Source organism: Caretta caretta, chromosome 1, assembly GCF_965140235.1.
Source record: "Caretta caretta isolate rCarCar2 chromosome 1, rCarCar1.hap1, whole genome shotgun sequence".
NCBI classification, from domain to species: domain Eukaryota; kingdom Metazoa; phylum Chordata; order Testudines; family Cheloniidae; genus Caretta; species Caretta caretta.
This window is the reverse complement of record NC_134206.1, coordinates 78,982,394-79,002,809: the sequence shown is the minus strand read 5'-3', so window position 1 is coordinate 79,002,809 and position 20,416 is coordinate 78,982,394. Positions and strand designations below refer to the sequence as shown.

Sequence of the window (20,416 nt, the reverse complement as noted above, 5' to 3'; positions counted from 1 at the left end):
ACCCCAGCTCCACTCTGCCTCTGGCTCCCCACACATCCCTCCCTGTTAATCCCTCCATTGTCTCCCCCACTGCACCAGGCAGCAGCACTGAGGGAGGAGGAGGAGGTATATGGTGGGAGGGCACATAGGGAAGCAGAACTGTATTAGGATTGTAGGCGGTAGAGACAAGCGGGGTCTGTCCTAGGGAAGTACTGAATGGGAGAAGAAGTGAATGGAATTTTAAGAGCTGAATGTGGTAGGGAAACAAAGGGAGTTAAATGTTGCAAGAAGCATATAAGGAATGAATGAATATCTGCTTATTTCCTTGCATTTCATGCTTTACATTGGTGGACTATGCATATGCAGTCTAGCAGCCTTAGTTCAAAAATAACCAAGGTATTTTTGTGTGGAATCAAAGACACAGATTTTTTTAAAAAAATAATTAAGTGTCTAGCTAGATTAGGAAAAAGTATATTTTTCTTTTATATCATTAGGCTACTGGCATTATGCATGCCTACAATTCAAATAATTCCTAGTTTCTGAACATTTTATTCTAGAATTTAATTAGGGCCTGATGCTGCAGCTGCTGTGTGTAGGTGAGTAACTCCCATTAACTTCAACAGGTATTCTGTGTATGTAGTGACTAAAATATCAGGTTCTAAAACAATCATGAGTTGGCAAAAGTGAAAAAGGGTCCATGATTTTTAAAAGGTAAAATAAAATGGTATTTGCATACTCAAATTTCAGTAGCATTTGAAATTATAGTAATGGTAAATTGTGTTCTTGACAAGTGAAAATAAGATGCAACATATTTAATTCTTAAACACAAAATGTTTATTATGGATAACTGACACAGTACATTAAAGTATGGAGAATGGATATGTATAGTCCAGACAATTGATTATAGAGGATAAAATCTGATTCCCCCCTAACTATATAAACCATCTTCAATTATGGTGGGTCATTTATAGATGTCTGAGTGCAATTATGGCAGAGAAAAGAACAGATGCAAAAATGAAACGGTGGCATTACATTTTAAAAATGTAAAATATGACTTCATTTAATAAATTTGTTTATTTGTATTTATGGACACAAAAAAAGGACGACTATCAATGCACTCTGTGTCCTTGACATAACTTGCACATACACATATCAAATATGCTTCTTACATTTTCCAAATTGAGTAGCTATAGACATTCAAGGTTAGTAGGATATTAAAATCTGATATTCATATGAATGAAACAAAATTAAAAAGAATTTCCAGATGTGGAATATGATTAGGGTGGTAAAAAGGAATGTTGCCCTAGCAAATAAATAACTGCTAAAAAGTGTGAAAATTTGTTCACATTAAACATAATGGACAATTTTCAATGTGACACTTGAACAGGTTTTCAACAGACCTGAGACAGCTACAATTACCTTTGTTCTTACAGCTGTGTCATGTACCTATAACCTAAACATCAAAGGTTCCGAATGGGACAACACCACCATTTCTTTTTTTGGGATAAGAAATAATGGGACTAAAACCCCCTGCTCCTGAACTCTAAGGGCACCTCTTCCACTCTAAACTGCTGAAAGTTGTAGAAGGAAGTCCCCTTTTTGTCTTCATAGTATCTTATGAAAAAGGTCCCTGAAAAGGGACAGTGAAGAGGGTAGGAAGTAACTAGAATGAAATAGAATACCCCTTGCTGACAATTTCCAGGACCTACTGTTCCAATGTGATCTGAGTCCAGACTTCTTGAATGTAAAAGAGGAAGTTTCCAAAGGGGGAAGGATGAATGCGTAAGGGAAGGGATCCTCAAGCAGTTCAGTCATCTGATGGAAGACACAGACTGTGTTTAAGTGGAGGAAGAGGTGAATGGTCATTGTTGCTTCTTTCTCAGTGGCTCTGAAGTCCTCTGAGTGTTGTTGTAATATTGAGCAGAAGGATGCTGCCTGAAGGAGCTTTGAGATCTTACTTGCTTCCTCCTTGGGGCTGGGATGTAGAGGCCCAGGAAACCAAAGGGCAGTCTACAGGTTTACTGGGTACCACAGACTCATATTTAACAGTTGGTATCAAAATGCCAAAGGGACCTTTGTGAGACCTTTGGCTCTCCTTCAACTGCTGAGCCCAAGACCTGTTAGGCACCTGCTGACACACATCTTGACTTGGTAGGCAGCAGAGAATGACATATGCCTTGGCTTATCTCTGAAACAGTGCCCCTTCCTATCTCTATCAGAGGTTAAAGTTGCCAAAATGGAGACAGATGACTTAGAGCCTGGGGTGAAATCTGAGCTCACAGGGTGTTCATGAAAAGGGACTGACCAAAGGCTTGAGATCTAGGTACATCCTTCCTTTTGGAATCTGGGGAAGCATGAACAGAGTGCTCCATGAGGAACAATTTTAGATGGACCCCTCTAGCTTTTTGAGTCCACGGATGGAAGGAGCAACACGTGGAACAAAACTAAGGAGTATTCCCTCTTCTAAACAAAGGAGGCAAGTGGAATGCCCACTGCTAAGCGGTACTGAAGCTTCACATGAAGAGCAGAATTTGAACCTCAGATTTCATTTCTGCCATACTGCTAAGGCCTCTCTATGAGGGGAGGAGAGGTAGCTAGCCTTTTAACTAAGTATCTGACTAAAGTTGTAGGGTTTTTTGGTCAGTCAACTGGCAAAAAGACTAAACACAAACTATTCACAAAATTAATTAACAATACTAATAACTCACACTAAGCACAGTGTGCAGAGAAGCAGGTGGACACCATTTCACTGCTGCAGACAGTAAGACTCAACTAAGTGATAGTTGAGCCCATTCTGCCCTTTATTTCCTTCAGGCATGCGCAGAATGCCACAGCATATACCCTGACTACTTCTGCTGTATTCTAGCTTAGTTCCTAATCATTATATCTATTTTTAATTGTCAGAAGAAAAAGAAAGGAAAGTTTCAAATTTTTGAGGTAAATTTTACAATTTATAAAAGATGTGTGAAATCTGGTATATGAATATTCTAATACTTTGATGTAAACAAAACACAGAAATAAATAATATACTTATAACAAAAATAAAATACTTATTTGGAACCAATACTTTTTAGCTCAGAGCCACTGTATAAGTGTTAGTTAAATCTAATTTAATGAAAATATGCTTTCATTACAGAAAATATTGACTCAGTTTTACTAATGTGTCAAAATAGTCATAATAATCACAATCAGTTACTGATTATGAGGTCTTATCTTTTCAATTGAGTAACTCCCCCCTTTAATTTGATTCATCCAATTTTTGGTATTTCATAAATATTTACATTCTGTTTACAGTTGAGGATATTCAAATAGTATCATTCAGTGAAGAAAAGTAAAAAAGTCTATACATCTGGAAAACTAACAATATGACTAAACAATTAATAGCCAACACTGGAAAAAAATGAATATAATTAAATATTTAAATATTTGGAAGACCTTTCTGCCAACAATTTCTTGCTTAAATTCCTCTCCTTTTTTTTTTTTAATTTAACCTGTCCCTAAAAAGTACATTACTTAAAATGTGCATGCCAGTTGGCTCTTGTAATCCATATCAGTGAGTTGAACTTTGCCTGTATTTTGTGAAAAAAATATTTTAATGATACAGAAAAATAATTCATATTGTATTTATATGAAGTGACATTATTATAAACCTTGCTGCCCTTTTTAGGTTCTTAAAAACAGTAATTGCTAGGTAGCAAGCAATATTCAGCATGTAATTATTTGGCATATAACACAGCAAATGGAAAGATAATTCTTGAAGAATTTGTATGAAAACTGCTATTCAGAAATGTACAACATCAAGAAATGAATGAATGTATCCCTCTGTTAAATCCTTTATCTGCCCAAATTCAATAGCATTTTGTATTCAAGTTTAATTAAAGCCTGACATCACTAAATAGATAACAAAATGACAAATACTGCTGCTTAAGAGCATATTTTCCCCTGTAAAGTATGAACTGGAAACTTCTCTACAATCATTTAGCAATGTAAATGTCACTTGTTTCTCTAAGTCTGAAGATGAGAATAGCTCCAGGGCTTATTTGTAATGCAGAAATGTCCCTGTATTCTACTGAGGAAAACATGCAGAACATTAATAGGAACCAGAATCTCAAAACATAAATGTAGCATAACAAATACGATAATTACCCTGTGGCTTAACATTTAAAAAGAGCACCAAGCATTGTACATCAGGTGGTTTTTTTTTTTTTTAAGATTAAACAAGTTACTGCACATAGATGAGGAGGAATTCACTTTGGAAACACAAATAATTTTGAAATTACTATGTACAATCTTTTAAATTAAAAAAAAGAAAAGATTTTTTTTTTTTTAAAAAGGAAAGGAGCAGGGCTGAACATAATTTATTTGAGGCACCTGTTCCCAATCCTTTCCTCCCAGCCCTCTTCAGATACCTCGCCAGCTCCCTCTCCCCTCCCCATCAAGAAGTTTCCCTTTCCTGAGATTCACTGTTCTCTTGCCCCTGTTCACGTGCCTTCTCCTTCTGGCTCCAGTGCTTTTATGAGCCCTCCTGTCACAACTTCTCTCCATGTCCTCTTTTTCAGATGGAAGCTGCTGCCAGTGGCACATTAGCCACTGTGCCAACGGGGCTCATGCCTAGGGGCCCCAGCCAATTGGGACCCCCACACCTCGACCCACTCAGCCCAGCACTCCTGCCAGGGAGCGGGGTCAGGGCACGGGGGCTTGCCCTGCTTTTCCCACCCGCATGGTGCTCCTGCTGGAGAACGGGGGAAGCCCCCATGCCCCAACCCCATTTCCCTGGCAGGAGCGTGGGGCGAGGGGAGGGGGACTGCAGACGGAAAGGGTGGGGAAGGGCCCCCACTTGCTCTGGCCCAGGGCCCCACGGCCCCACAAAACCCTAATCTGCCTCTGACTGCTGCTACTCAGTGGCTCCATAGCATCCTTCTAATGCAGTGGCTCTCTGACCTAAGCTGCCACCAGCCACTTTCCCTCAGCACAATTCAGTTACAGTTCAAACCAGAGCAGGCCGCACTTTAAATGTGTGACTAGTGTGTAATGGGGGGGGGGGGGGAGATTTGTGCAGGTGGCCCATTTGTCCACCCATTCTGTTGCATTAATGTCAAAGATGAGAGGGAATGAGATAGTGGGGGCTCAGGGGATCCAACAACAAGAGGCACAGCAGAGGAAAAAGGGATATATTGAGACAAAAGGAGGACATGTAGAGATGAGGGTAATAGGTCAATGGGACTGAATTATGGGGGCACAGACACTTGGTGAGACCCCAAATTTCAAAGGGACAAAGAAGGGTAAAAGCCCCTAGCACCTTCTTCCATCCAGTGAAGAGAAACCTTATGGCCCAGGATACAAGGGAAGCATCATGAGGAGGAAACAGGGTTGCTGCTCTCCCCTAGGATGCTGGCATAGGATATAGAAGGCTAACAAGCCTCTGAAACTTAAGTCAACTGCAGGCAGAGGAACACATTGAGAAAAGTGGTTACTTGGGAGGGTGGCTCTCTGGGCTCCACAGGTGCATAAGCTCCATAAACATAGAAACTTCTGGATGCAGTTTAGAGTTTGTGGTTATTAATAACTGAAATTGCCTACATTAACCGAAATCTACATTCAATCCTCTGACAACCTCAAAACTACCATTTTATTAGTAGAAGTTTCCTGGAAAAATCTAAGAGCCATGAACAAACTATAAATAGTTTAACAGATCTTATGGGCTGCTGCCCTGCCCACCCGCAATCACATGGACCTCCTTCCTGAGGCAGCTACACTAATCTCTTAGCAATTAAAGTAATATTAAACATTTGTGTATTTTTAACTAGAATATAGGAAGTGTTTTGTCCATTGTGGAAGAGTTACACTGCCTACTTTTGAATGCACTGTTGTTGTAACTGTGTTTGTCCCAAGATAGTGCCTACTTTTGTTCTTCATTTCATCTTCCTCTTCCATTGGTTCTGTTCTTTTCTCCATTCACACCCTGTTTCCTACACAATGTCACCATAGCTCTTGGTCCTCTCCTGGGTACATGTTGCCCAGCTGCCTGGCCCTGTGCTTCTCTGGTCAAAACACAGCTACCAATTTTTTCTAACTCTGCTACCAGTTCTGTCCCCCAAGGAAGCTCCCTTTTCTCCTCTTCCAGCTAAGTACTAATGGCTTCTGGAAAAGGCAGCTTGGATAATGACTCCTCTTTATTTCCAGCTGCTTCTACAAGAGCCCATATGTCTGTATAAGTGGCTGCAGGGAATGAGGAGCCAGCACCATATGACCTGCCAGCTTTCTGGGTCCATTAGAAAGTGCCCCAAGGACCACAGTTTGAGAACAGCTTTTCTAAAGTAGTGTGTGCATGTGTAGCAGTTCAATTATGAGAAATATATACAAAGTGTCCTTTCAAGAGTTCAGTTAAAAATAAATGTTTGATTTCCATGCTGTAGAAGACCTCACAAGTCTTTGAAAAATGATTTTGCAGAGATTTTGTGTGGCCTCCTTTCATATCAAGGGCAGATTTTTAAAAACTGAATCTGGCCTAAATTCTCATGACAAAACAGAACAAAAGTCTAATTAGTTTGTCAAAATCATGTAGGCAAGTGGATTAATTATATTACTTCCACGTTAAAAAGAGCCCAGTAGTAAAACAAGTTAATAAACAGTGGAAACAAAGTGTCTAACAAATATTCATTTTATCATTATTTTAAGTAAAGTAGAAAAATTGACAATATTTTCTTCCCAAAGTCTTAAACTGGAGAAAAACATAACTAAAGGAGGGAGAATGGTTGTGACTGAGAATAGGAGGAGGGTTCAAGAGCTCCTCGTTCAACTCCCACCTCTACCACAGACTTCCATGGCAGGGATGTGGGCAGTCAGGCCTAGCGGATGGAGCTGGAGCTGAGGGACAGAGCCAGAGTTGGAAGCCAGAAACCACAGCAGAGGATCAGAGCTGAAGTCAGAGCCAGGAACCAAAGCAAGGCAAAGGAGTAGGGTCTGTGGTAGAAGCTGGTTGGGCTGGAGATCCTCCTAGTTGTACAGACCGCTTCTTGATGTCCCCTTCAGGCTTACGTAGGGCACCCGGACCAATTGGGGCCATGGGAGCACTGTCAATCAGGTGCTCTGTGAGCAGCACATCCTGTAGTGCTCGGCCCCACCAGGCTCAAAGCCATTAACTGATGCTCTGTCAGAGCTGCCGGATGGCAGCATGGATGCGGCAGTTGGTCAGTGACCAGCAGACCCCAGGTTATAGCCCTGCAGATCCTCACATCATTCCCCCCTCAGGGATGACACTGAGGTGTCACTAGACCGGGCTCGTCTAGCTGGCTCTTGTGGAAAGCCTCCACCAGTTCAGGGGCATGTACATGACTAGCAGGTTTTCCAGACTGCTTCTCAGGGCCATAACCTTCACCATCCACAAGGTACTGTAACTTTCCTCACCTCAACTTAGCGTACAGGGTGGCATGGATTAAGTATTCCTCAATACCTTGGACCTGAAGAGGTGGAGGCAGTGACTGCATCTGGTCAGGGAACAAGTTTTTCGTTAACCTTTTCAAGAGTGAGACATGGAAAATGAGGTGTATTCTGAGAGACTTAGGCAAGTGAAGCTTTCAAGTGATGAGGTTAATTTGTTGGCAAATTTAGCACGGCTCAAGATACTAATGGTCCAGTTTGTGAGATGGCCTGCCTCTGTGGAGGTTCTTGGTAGATCGCCATTCCTTCTGATCCGCTGTTAAGACCAGACCCTCTCATCTCTGGAGGTCTGTGTGTTATTTATAGGCCTCCTTAGTGTCTTCGAGGTGATGCTTTTGCTCTTCCTGGATGTGGTGGATCTGCCAAATCATATTGGTAAGTCCAGGATCTTGGGAAGCTGTTGGCAGTGCAGAATGGAAACAGGGATGAAAGCCGCAGCTGGTGAAGAAGGGGTTTTGGCCAGTGGAAGCATGATTGGCATTGTTATATGCAAATTCAGTGTAGGGAAGGTGGATGGATCAATTTTTCTTTGTAATATTTGATAAAACATCGTAAGTACCTCTCTAGAACCTGGTTCAATCCTTTCTGTCTGGCCATCTATCTGGGGATGGTTTGCTGATGAAACAAACATCTGGCTGTTTAGCTGCCAGGGGACCTCATGCCAGAACATGGGACGAACTGGGGGCCTCAATCTTATGTGATGTGGTCTGGGAAGCTGGGAGGTAGAAGACAGGCACAAATAGCAGCTGTGTGGTTGTCTCGGTTGAGCACAAGGAATAAAATGCCCCATACTGGTTAGCTGGTCCTCTACAGTGAGCATAATATTATGGCCAACAACTGCCTCCCTGCCTCAAACCCAAGCGCTTCTGCAATTTTCAGGAAAAAAAAAAGCAGCTTGATTTAAAAAAAAACCCAAAAACAAAAAAACCCCTTACCCTTGTCTCTGCACATCTTTCACTGTGATTAACTTGGCTGTGTCCAGGGAGTGTCCATGGTCTGAAGCATCCCTCTCACGATATACTTAAGTTCAGAAAAGTAAAAATTTTATGTCCTTGAAATTCCACAAGGAGTTTTTTCCTGTGCTCCTTCACTTAGCGATCTGAGTCAATGACCCTGGTGCAGTTTGGAAACTCCATTCCCTCAAAGCCAGCAATTACTTCAGGAATATCCTTTATGCCCAACCAGTTTATGGTAAACAACATGCCTGACTGCCTCAGACACTTCCACCACCCATTTACCCACAGTCAACTTTCCAGCATGAAACTGGTTGGCAACTTATAGCAGTCCGGGATAGCCAGCTTTCAGATGGTTATAGCAACCCATTTCTGAACCGACTTGGCCACCTTAGGTGTGTCTTTATGCTGGAGGGTTGGGGCAAGCTGCTCACAAAGCTCCTGAAACGTAGCTTTCTTCATGTGAAAGTTCTGGACCCACTTCTGGTCATCGCAGGTCTGCCTAACAATGTGATCTCACCAGTCTATGCTTGTAGTCCTGCTCCAGAAGCACCAGGCTATGGAGGGGGCATAAGGGGCTAGTCTAAGTGTCATGAGCAGCATCAGCCAGTTCAAGTCTGCTGTGTCCGTGTCCTCCTCTTCTTCCCGCTTCCTTCTGCTCCATCACAAGCTCTGTCGGGTGTCTTTGGTGGGTCAGAAAACACTGCTGAAATGTCCACCAGCGTCTCACAACTCTGCCCTTTTCCTGACACAGGAGTGAAAGAACAAGCGAAAAGTTCTTCAAATGTTGCCTCCTCCATATTGCTGTCTCTGGTTGCTAGGAGTGCACAGACCTAAATGGCTTCTCTCAACAGAATGTGTTGGCAGGCTGTTCAAACTTCCTATAATGTGCAGGGTGAACAGTCAGGCTTTCCCACACTGCACCATGGTCAAATGGCTACAGCAGCCACATCTCAGAAGGGAGCAAGGGAGTGTGGGATATGGTTGGTTTGACTCAGATCTCCGTGCTGCAGTGTGGTTGCCATAGCCCCAGGTTCAGGCCTGGGTTAGGAAATTCTTAACCTAAGGTTGACTATCAGTTTAGACATTCAAGCCCTAGGTTCTCTAACCCAGGGTCTGCTGACTTGAGTCCCACTAATCCTGGTTTACACTGCAGTGTAGACATACCCTAAGGCCTGACCCCTGAAACTTACCATGCATAGAACTCACACTGACTTCAGTGAGATTTCCATGTGTGCTTGGTTTGCAGGATAAGGTCCTAAGCAGGTAGGAGTGAAAGCCTAGAAACCTTAACCTCTTCCCTGAACTGTAGCATGGCTTACAAGGAAAACATAGATAACATAAGGTAAATCCTACCAAGAAATATTAGTATAATATTGGTAATTAATCCAAATAAAAAGCAGGCCTGACAGTGATAATGTTTCATTACAGAACTAACCATTCAAAACCATAATACTTAATTTAACAAGTATTTATAGACTGAATATCTGATGGCTGTGTTAAAAAAATCCTTCGTTCTGTAAAAAATATAAGATTAATATGCTGCAAGATTAAACCATTTTTAATAGTCATTTGCTGTTTTTGAAGGTATAATTTGTATTCTTAATATATGTTACACCATTTATGGTTCTATGTACATGCCTTTTGTTAGTGTTAAGATGGCAAGCAGCCTTGCCTTGGAAACAGAACCTCACTATAAACTAGTGGAGATCAGCCAAATAGAGCCATCCTGTATAAAGATTTCAGTAAATCAAATAATAAAGTGCTATTTGGTGGAATTCAGAACACAATATAACTAGTGGAGGAGATCTGCCTTAAAAGTACAAAAAATGGTTGCTTTAGGAGTAGAAACAAGGTGATGAAAGGTAGAGGCAAAAAACTTAAAGAAAACAAATGAATATAATCAAGATATTTTGTAGCTGTTATGCATACAATGCTTTTTGCCTTAATAGTGTGTTTCTTGGTTTTTCTGCCTTCCCTTTTTTATTTGAACAGTACCTGCATTTTTGAACCTTTTCCCTTTCCCCCAAATATGAACCCTATTTCTGTCTCTTTTTTCAGTGAATAAACTTTATCCTTTATAGAGGGCCCAGGTAAAAGATTCTGTTGTAAAAACATTACCAATAATTTTATCTGTTTTTTAAAAGTGACTTGCAAGGGAATTTGACAAAACAACATCAATTTTGGAAATATTTGCTGATTTTCCTTAATACCCATGATGAGAAGGGCATTCAGCACACAATCAGATTCAAACTTGCCTAAGCCATGTTGTTATTGTTTAGGTTCCATGCTATTCAGCCCTTCTTGCATTGCTGGCTGTCACTCTGAGTGATGTCTCAGTATACTCTATAGTGGTGAAATTATATTAACCAGCAAACTACTTCAGATTAGACACAGCCTATGTGGATCAACAGTGGGTTTTTTTTTTAATTTTATTTTTATTAACCAATGTTGCATAGTTTTGGCAACACACTTATTTCACACCTCATGGTGGAAACATTACTGGACTCCTTGCAAAACTCCACAAATTGAAACTCTTCTCTCACTTACCTGACACACTAGGGAGGAGGGTGGGCTTCAGAGCCCAAGCTCCATCCTGAGCCACAATTTCAGCTATTTTTAGAGTGCTAGGGCAAACTCCGCTATCCCAAGTCTGTCAATCTGGGCTGGGAGGCTCACTTCCGCAGGCTGTGTAGACATAATCCTAGAGGCTGGCTCTAGTCAACTGCAGGATACAATGGCTGATTTGGCTTGACTAGAATGCTGCATGATGGGGCATGCCTAAGTGTGTGCTGGCAGTATGAGTGGGGCTGGAAGTTCTGAGGAGTGCAAAAGGAAGAAATTAATTTTAAATTAATAATCTGCTGACTACCTTTCAAACTGGCAATTCAGAGCATTTAGTACACATTTCTAAAACTTACTTCATTAGACTCCATTTCAGGCCAGTCTTCAGATAGTCCATTTATAAAGTTTGTTTTTTAGTATTACCAGTATTGGTGAACTTAAACTACAAAGTTTGGAAAATAACTTTTCCCAATTTCAGGGTTTTGGCTTGGTCCCTTTAAGGATAGAGGACAACCCATAATATTCAGTTTCAGAAGCCATTTTTTCAAAAAGTAGGGTGAGTTCGTATTTGGGCCAGATCTTTAATTAACAATTGTCGGATTACAGAATGAAATTGTCTCTGAAATTGACATTATGCAGGTTGTAACAAACAACCCCAACCTACGCACAAAGTTAGACGCTAAAGAATTATTATGTGGAACATTCTAAAATCTAATTCAGACATAAGAATGCACAATTACGATTCTCATTGGCAGGAAAAGAAGCAAATGTTTCAAATAATCCCTGTTTCATATAGTTTAGTAGAAGATTGACAAAATTGTTTTACTCAGTTGTTATAAGTTATCTCAAACTGCAATAATCAATTCTTAAAAGCATCCATACAAATCCATGAAAGCAATTTTCTCCCCTTGTTAAACTATGCCATACATTTATCCTAGATAATGGGACTTTTCTGTGATTGTTCTTTTAAGTTACTGTGACTACAGTTTGGTAATAACTAAATCTCTATGGTTTTATAGTTTAATTTATAACTACAGAATTATCACGGACAAAACTTTTCCAGGAAATGAAACAGAAATAAAAAAGAATGCTAACTATAGTTTGGAACTTTACATCTGTCTCACAGAGAATTTCATAGTCATATCAGAGTGGTGACATCAAGTTACTTAAATAATTAGAATTAACTTGTTTAAAGCAAACTGTTTAAAAAAAAACTATTGCTCTGCAATAGGAAGGGAGGGTAGGGCAGAAGATTACCTTGCTAGAGAAACTAATATTTCAACATTTGCTCAATGGTTCATGAAATATGAACAGTAAAAACAGCATTTTAGAAAATAAATTTTACCTTTCATATTTATGATATAAACATGACAGACACCTGTCTCAAATCTAACTTGATATATCTTGGTTCACATTTTGTTTCTTAGGGAATGGAGTATTTTGTGTGCACAGTAATGAATTTTCAAAGGTCTGTAGCTCTGTATTTCAGATTAGAATTGAGACAATACATATGCATTTACCATCAAAGCATGCGTACCTGAAAGTTATATTCAAAAAAAGAATTCCTTGCTAGATTCAAGAAAATGTAAATATAAGCTCCACTACTAAACATCTAGTTCAGTTATGGTCCAGGTCAGCTGTAATCCAAAAACTGGCCATCTTATTTTTCTATTTTTTTTTATTAAGACTGCACTTAACAAACAAAATTAGATTAAATAATGCAATATTGATTTTGTCTACTGAAACAATCTTATTTTTATAATAGTTATAACTTAAATTTAGGTGGAAGGGAAGAGTGAGTTAGGTTTGATATAAGTTTATCATTTTAAGGTTGTGGTTGATTATTTTTACTTCTTGATGAAATTAAGCTAAACATAAATATCAGGCATTTGCCCCAAGTCTAATCATAATTGTGAAATCTGAATTTGGGTTGGCAAAATTCAGAAGCAACAGGCAGAGTGAATACATGTCTGACACATCTACACAGAATCCCACAAGATCAAAGAGAAGGCACATTTCTGCCAGGGTAGTATTGGAAAGCACAGACAGTTGTTTTCTGTTCTATAGTTAGAGAATTTCAATCTCAAGGCTCTGTATTCCTTTTGAAAGGATTCCAGACTTAAAATCAATTCAGAGTTAAATCAAGAAATCCATTCTGAAAATAAATTATCTCAGAGGACTACATAAGCTGGTCAGTACAGAAAGATTTTTAACCTTTTCAAATTAGAATTAAAGAACAACAAGTTTGATACTGTTTTATCAGAAATTTTAATTCTGAAGTGAAAGAACAATTTCTTACCTTACAGTAACTGTGGCTCATTGAGATGTGTTGTTCACACACAGATTCCACTTTAGGTGTGTACATGAACCATGCATGAGAGATTGAAAGCTTTTGAATAGCAATGTCTGCTGGGTCTATGTCTGTGCCTTGGGAGACCTTGTGACCACCATAGTTGTCACATGAGGGGCAGTTGTAGAAATCTGGTGACTTAGAATCCGACATTACAGGAGATATACCAATATGGGAGGTGAGAGTCGTGTGTGAAGACTTAACTGTCTATTTAAAAACTCTTCTTTTTTTTTGGGTTAAATATGCTAATAAGCAGAGAACTAAAGAGAGTTCTAAAACAAACTATGTAAAAAGAAAAGATTTAATTAAGCAAGTTGCATTCCAGGATTTTCAGTGTGCTGTAGCAGTGTCCACATGGAATGTTACTTTGTGGCAATCTGGTGAGCTGTAGATTTACAGAGTAATTTACCATGGAGACGAGCCCTACCACTCATTTCTTCACCCTTGCCTTCCCATTATGCACACACAGCTAAAAAAACAGAAAACACCCTTGGAATGAAGAGGAAATTTCAATGACTGATGCTATCTCATTATTCATAACTCTGGAAGGTGTCAAATTTCATGGTGATATGCACAGTTTAAGAATCTAAAAACAGGAGAAAAGAGAGTTACCTTTTCCATAACTGGTGTTCTTCGAGATGTGTTGCTCATGTCTATTCCACCATAGGTATGCGTGCTCGCCACGTGCACCGGAAGTTTTTCCCCTAGCAGTACCGGTAGGGGGTTGCACCCCAGCGACCCTTGGAGTGGTACCTCCATGGTGTGGTATAAGGAGAGCTGCACGCTCCCCCCACCCTCAGTTCCTTCTTGTCAGACAACTCCAAGAGGGAGTTGAGGGGAAGGAGGGCAAGATGTGGAATAGACATGAGCAACACATCTTGAAGAACACCAGTTACGGAAAAGGTAACTGTTTTTTCTTCTTCGAGTGATTGCTCATGTGTATTCCACAATAGGTGATTACAAGCAATATCTGTTGGAGGTGGGTAGGAGTTCACAAATTCTCAGGATGGAGTACAGCCCTGTTGAACCCGTCGTCATCCCTGGTTTGGGAGACGATCGCATAGTGCGAGATGAACGTGTGAACCAAAGACTACGTGGCAGCCTTACAAATGTCCTGGATGGGAACGTGGGCCAAGAAGGTAGCCAATGAGGCTTGCACTCAAGTTGAGTGCACCTTCACAATTGGTAGCGAGGGGATACCCGCCAGATCATAACAGGTACGGATGCACGAAGTGATCCAGTTGGGGAGCTGCGGAGTGGAGATCGACTGACCTCTCATGCATTCAGCCGTGGCGATGAACAGTTCTGAACGGCTTGGTCTGCTCGAGGTAGAAAGCCAGAGCCTGTCGCACATCGAGCATGTGGAGACAGTGCTCCTCACTGGAAGCGTGGGGCTTGACGCAGAGGACCGGCAGAAAAATGTCCTGACCCATGTGATAGGTGTAGACCACCTTCGGGAGGAATGCAGGGTGTGGGCTGGACCTTTTCCTTATGAAAAACTGTGTATGGAGGCTGGGAGGTCAGGGCCCTGAGCTCAGAGACCAGCCTGGCCGACGTGATCGTGACCAGGAAGGCCACCTTCCACGAGAGGTGGGACCAGGAGCACGTGGCTAGCGGCTCAAACGGGGGCCCCATGAGACAGTCCAACACCAGGTTCAGGTCCCACTGCGGGACTGGGGGCCTAGCATACGGAAAAAGATGGTCCAACCCCTTAAGGAACAGGCCAGTCATAGCATGGGAGAATACCGTGTGACCCTGCACCAGTGGATGGAAGGCCGATAAGACCAGCAGATGCACCTTGACTGATGAGGGCGCCAGGCCCTGGGCCCTAAGGTGGAGAAGGTAGTCCAGGATAAGCTGGATCGGGGTGGCAACCGGGGAAACACCCCGTTCCTCCGCCCATCTGGAGAACCGGGGCCAAGTAGGCGCGGTGCGTGGAGGGCTGCCTGCTTTCTAGGACGACGCGTTGAACCCCTTCCAAGCATGTCCCTTTCTTCCTATCTAACGACTGAGCAGCCACACTGTGAGGTGGAGAGCCACTAGGTTGGGGTGGAGGAGGCAGCCCTGGTCCTGGGAGAGCAGGTCATGGCAATGGCCATGGCGGAGCAACCACCAGGCCCGTGAGGGTCCCATATCAATGTTGCCTGGGTCATGCCGGGGCAATCAGAAGGACCTGGGCCTTGTCCGTCTTTACTTTTTCCAGGATCTTGCTGATCAGTGGGAACGGGGAGAAGGCATAGAGAAACTGGCCTGACCAGGACAGGAGGAAGGCATCGGAGATAGCGCCCCGTCCCAGACCTCTCCTGGAGCAGAACCGGGGACAGTGCTGGTTACGCCGAGTCACGAACAGGTCCACCTGGGGAGTCCCCCATACTTGGAAAAGCCTGTGAGCCTGTTCTGGGTGGAGAGACCAATCGTGCTGAGAGGAGAAGTCCCTGCTCAAGCAATCTGCCCGGGGGCTCCAGGCACCCAGTAGATGGAAGGCCTGAAGGCAGATGTCATGGGCTATACAGAAATCCCACAGCCTGAGGGCTTTGCGGCAGAGGATCGGGCCCTGCCTTGCCTGTTGATATAGAACACCGAGACTATGTTGTCCGTGAGGACCCTGACCACCCTGCCCTCCAGGTGCGAGTGGAAGGCCACTCACACCAGCCGTACCGCCCTGAGTTCCTTGACGTTTATGTGTAGGGTCAGATCCTGAGCCGACCACAGACCTTGGGTCTGAACATTTCCCCACATGGGCCCCCTCATGTCTGACGCATCGGACACCAGTTCCAGCGATGGGGTCTTGTCCCTGAAAAGGACACCTTGGAGCATGTTGCTTGGGGCAGATCACCACTGAAGGGAGATGATCACCGAGTGGGGTACAGTGAGGACTTTGTCCATCCTGTCCCAGGCCTGGGAGAACTCTGAGGCCAACCAGAGTTGGAGGGGCCTCATCCGGAGTCTGGTGTGATGGACCAGGCATGCTCTGGCTGTTGTCACTGGGAACCTTGTGACCGTGTCGATAAGCCCCTTCATGGTCTCAAACCTGTCCAGTGGGAGGGAGGCTCTGGACGACGAGGCGTCCAGGAGCACCCCGACGAACTGTGTGTGTTGAACTGGAACTAATGTAGACTTGGTGTTGTTTACCAACAGGTCCAAAACGATGAACATGGACAGGAGGAGCGTCATGTGATCCTTCACCTGCAACTGGGAGCTGCCCTTGACTGGGCAGATCAAGATAGGGAAAAATCTTGGACTCCCCAGCACTTGAGGTAGGCTGCTACCACCGACATAGAATCATAGAATCATAGAATATAAGGGTTGGAAGGGACCCCAGAAGGTCATCTAGTCCAACCCCCTGCTCGAAGCAGGACCAATTCCCAGTTAAATCATCCCAGCCAGGGCTTTGTCAAGCCTGACCTTAAAAACCTCTAAGGAAGGAGATTCTACCACCTCCCTAGGTAACGCATTCCAGTGTTTCACCACCCTCTTAGTGAAAAAGCTTTTCCTAATATCCAATCTAAACCTCCCCCACTGCAGCTTGAGACCATTACTCCTCGTTCTGTCATCTGATACCATTGAGAACAGTCTAGAGCCATCCTCTTTGGAACCCCCTTTCAGGTAGTTGAAAGCAGCTATCAAATCCCCCCTCATTCTTCTCTTCTGCAGGCTAAACAATCCCAGCTCCCTCAGCCTCTCCTCATAACTCATGTGTTCCAGACCCCTAATCATTTTTGTTGCCCTTCGCTGGACTCTCTCCAATTTATCCACATCCTTCTTGAAGTGTGGGGCCCAAAACTGGACACAGTACTCCAGATGAGGCCTCACCAATGTCGAATAGAGGGGAACGATCACGTCCCTCGATCTGCTCGCTATGCCCCTACTTATACATCCCAAAATGCCATTGGCCTTCTTGGCAACAAGGGCACACTGCTGACTCATATCCAGCTTCTCGTCCACTGTCACCCCTAGGTCCTTTTCCGCAGAACTGCTGCCTAGCCATTCGGTCCCTAGTCTGTAGCTGTGCATTGGGTTCTTCCGTCCTAAGTGCAGGACCCTGCACTTATCCTTATTGAACCTCATCAGATTTCTTTTGGCCCAATCCTCCAATTTGTCTAGGTCCTTCTGTATCCTATCCCTCCCCTCCAGCGTATCTACCACTCCTCCCAGTTTAGTATCATCCGCAAATTTGCTGAGAGTGCAATCCACACCATCCTCCAGATCATTTATGAAGATATTGAACAAAACCGGCCCCAGGACTGACCCTTGGGGCACTCCACTTGATACCGGCTGCCAACTAGACATGGAGCCATTGATCACTACCCGTTGAGCCCGACAATCTAGCCAGCTTTCTACCCACCTTGTAGTGCATTCATCCAGCCCATACTTCCTTAACTTGCTGACAAGAATACTGTGGGAGACCGTGTCAAAAGCTTTGCTAAAATCAAGAAACAATACATCCACTGCTTTCCCTTCATCTACAGAACCAGTAATCTCATCATAGAAGGCGATTAGATTAGTCAGGCATGACCTTCCCTTGGTGAATCCATGCTGGCTGTTCCTGATCACTTTCCTCTCATGCAAGTGCTTCAGGATTGATTCTTTGAGGACCTGCTCCATGATTTTTCCAGGGACTGAAGTGAGGCTGACTGGCCTGTAGTTCCCAGGATCCTCCTTCTTCCCTTTTTTAAAGATTGGCACTACATTAGCCTTTTTCCAGTCATCCGGGACTTCCCCGGTTCGCCACGAGTTTTCAAAGATAATGGCCAATGGCTCTGCAATCACAGCCGCCAGTTCCTTCAGCACTCTCGGATGCAACTCGTCCGGCCCCATGGACTTGTGCACGTCCAGCTTTTCTAAATAGTCCCTAACCACCTCTATCTCCACAGAGGGCTGGCCATCTCTTCCCCATTTTGTGATGCCCAGCGTAGCAGTCTGGGAGCTGACCTTGTTAGTGAAAACAGAGGCAAAAAAAGCATTGAGTACATTAGCTTTTTCCACATCCTCTGTCACTAGTTTGCCTCCCTCATTCAGTACATACATTTTGTAAATACCCTAGGGGCAGTGGATAGGCCAAACAGGAGGACCGTAAATTGGTATTGATTCTGCCCCACCACAAAACAGAGGAAGCATCTGTGCCCCTCGAATATATGAATGTGGAAGTACGCGTACTGCAGATCGAGGGCAGCGTACTAGTCCCCGGGATCCAGGGAGGGGACAATGGAGACCAATGAGGAGACAAGATACTTTCAAAAGCTGGGAGGAGGGAGAGAAACAAAGGGTCTGTGTCTCTCTGTCAGTATGCTGCTTTGCCGGGGATAGAACAGGAATGGAGTCTTAGAACTTTTAGTAAGTAATCTAGCTAGGTATGCGTTAGATTATGATTTCTTTAAATGGCTGAGAAAAGAATTGTGCTGAATAGAATGACTATTTCTGTCTGTGTGTTTTTTTTGTAACTTAAGGTTTTGCCTAGAGGGATTCTCTATGTTTTGAATCTAATTACCCTGTAAGGTAGCTACCATCCTGATTTTACAGGGGTGATTCCTTTACTCCTATTTACTTTTATTTCTATTAAAAGTCTTCTTGTAAGAAAACTGAATGCTTTTTCATTGTTCTCAGATCCAAGGGTTTGGGTCTGTGGTCACCTATGCAAATTGGTGAAGATTTTTACCAAACCTTTCCCAGGAAGTGGGGTGCAAGGGTTGGGGGGATTTTGGGGGGAAAGACGTGTCCAAACTACGTTTCCCAGTAAACCCAGTTAGAGTTTGGTGGTGGCAGTGGTAATTCCAAGGACAACAGATAAAATTAATTTGTACCTTGGGGAAGTTTTAACCTAAGCTGATAAAAGTAAGCTTAGGAGGTTTTCATGCAGGTCCCCACATCTGTACCCTAGAGTTCAGAGTGGGGGAGGAACCTTGACAACTTCTCATAGGTGGTCTCGTATTTTGGGTGGGTCACCTGAGGGTACTATGGCTTGAACTTAGATTTAACCAGAGCTGGAACATAGAGACCCAGGGTCTGGAGGGTCATGCGGGAGTCTTTCGTGCCATGCAGCTTTGTATGTGTTTGTTCCGCAAACAGAGCTTTGCCATCAATGGGAGATCCTGCATGGCGGTCTGTGCCTCACTGGACAGCCCGGAGAGCAGGAGCCATGATGCCCTTCTCATGGACACAGCAGAGGCCATAGACCTCGCGGCCGTGTCTTTCGCATCAGAAGCCACCTGCAGGCTTGCCCTGGCAGCTGCTGTACCCTCCTCCACCAGCACCTTGAACTCCTTCCTATCGCGCTCCTGAAGGGAATCCTCGAACCTGGGCAGGGAGCCCCACAGATTGAACTCATACCGGCCCAGGAGAGCCTGGTGGTTTGCCACTCGGAACTGAAAGCTCGAGGACAAATACATTTGTCTTCCAAAAGAGTCCAGCCTCCGTGAATCTTTATTTTTTGGGTAAAGGGCTGGCCGGCCCTGCCATTCCCTGTGGTTGACCGACTCGACCACCAGGGAGTTGGGCGCTGGGCAGGTGCATAAGTACTTGTGCCCTTTGGCGGGTACAAAGTACTTGCGTTCTGCCCTCTTAGAGATGAGGGCCAACAAAGCCGGTGTTTGCCACAGGGCATTTGAAATTTCTGCCACCCCTTCATGGAGAGACAAGGCTACCCTGCCCAGTGCCGAAGAAGACAGCATGTTAAACAGGGAGTCTGAGGGCTCCTCCATCTCCTCTGACTGGAGATGGAGGCTTGATGCCACCCTTTTAAAGAATTCTTGGTGGGCCCTAAAGTCCTCCTGCGGGATGGAGGGGGTGGGCCTGTAATCGCCTCATCCGGGGAGGGCGAGGAGGCCAGTGCGGTACTCTAGGTGTCTGCCAGCACCGGAGGGTCCACCACCTGGTCGGTCTCCAGGCACGGTGCCGAGGATGTACGTCTCACCGACTCCTTCTTCAGAGGTCTGGAGATGGAAGCCAATGGTCCTTCTGAGGCTCCAGCCACCAAGCAAGCCCTCACTGGGGACTGCGTCAGAGGCCACAGTGCCCACTTGTACCGTTGGGCTGGCCACGGGGCCCGGTGCCTCTGCACCTGCTGTGGCACTGGCGGAGCTGGTTGTTCGGCCTGGCTCATCGATGAATGACTACGAATGGAGGCTGGGCT

At 43.9% G+C, this 20,416-nt stretch overlaps 1 protein-coding gene across 6 annotated transcripts in view; it reads right to left on the bottom strand.

Annotated features, from left to right (window-relative positions):
- The window catches only part of PIBF1 (progesterone immunomodulatory binding factor 1), a 172,049-nt gene that overhangs the window by 8,464 nt on the left and 143,169 nt on the right, over positions 1-20,416 (bottom strand). The window contains exon 17 of one of the 6 annotated variants that reach the window (XM_075129007.1): positions 10,908-11,191. The exons of the other annotated variants lie outside the window; for them this stretch is intronic. Within the exon in view, the coding sequence (XP_074985108.1) occupies positions 11,090-11,191 (102 nt within the window). The 3' untranslated portion in view covers positions 10,908-11,089. Of the gene's footprint in view, positions 1-10,907; positions 11,192-20,416 lie in introns of those variants that run through there. 6 annotated transcript variants of the gene reach the window in all.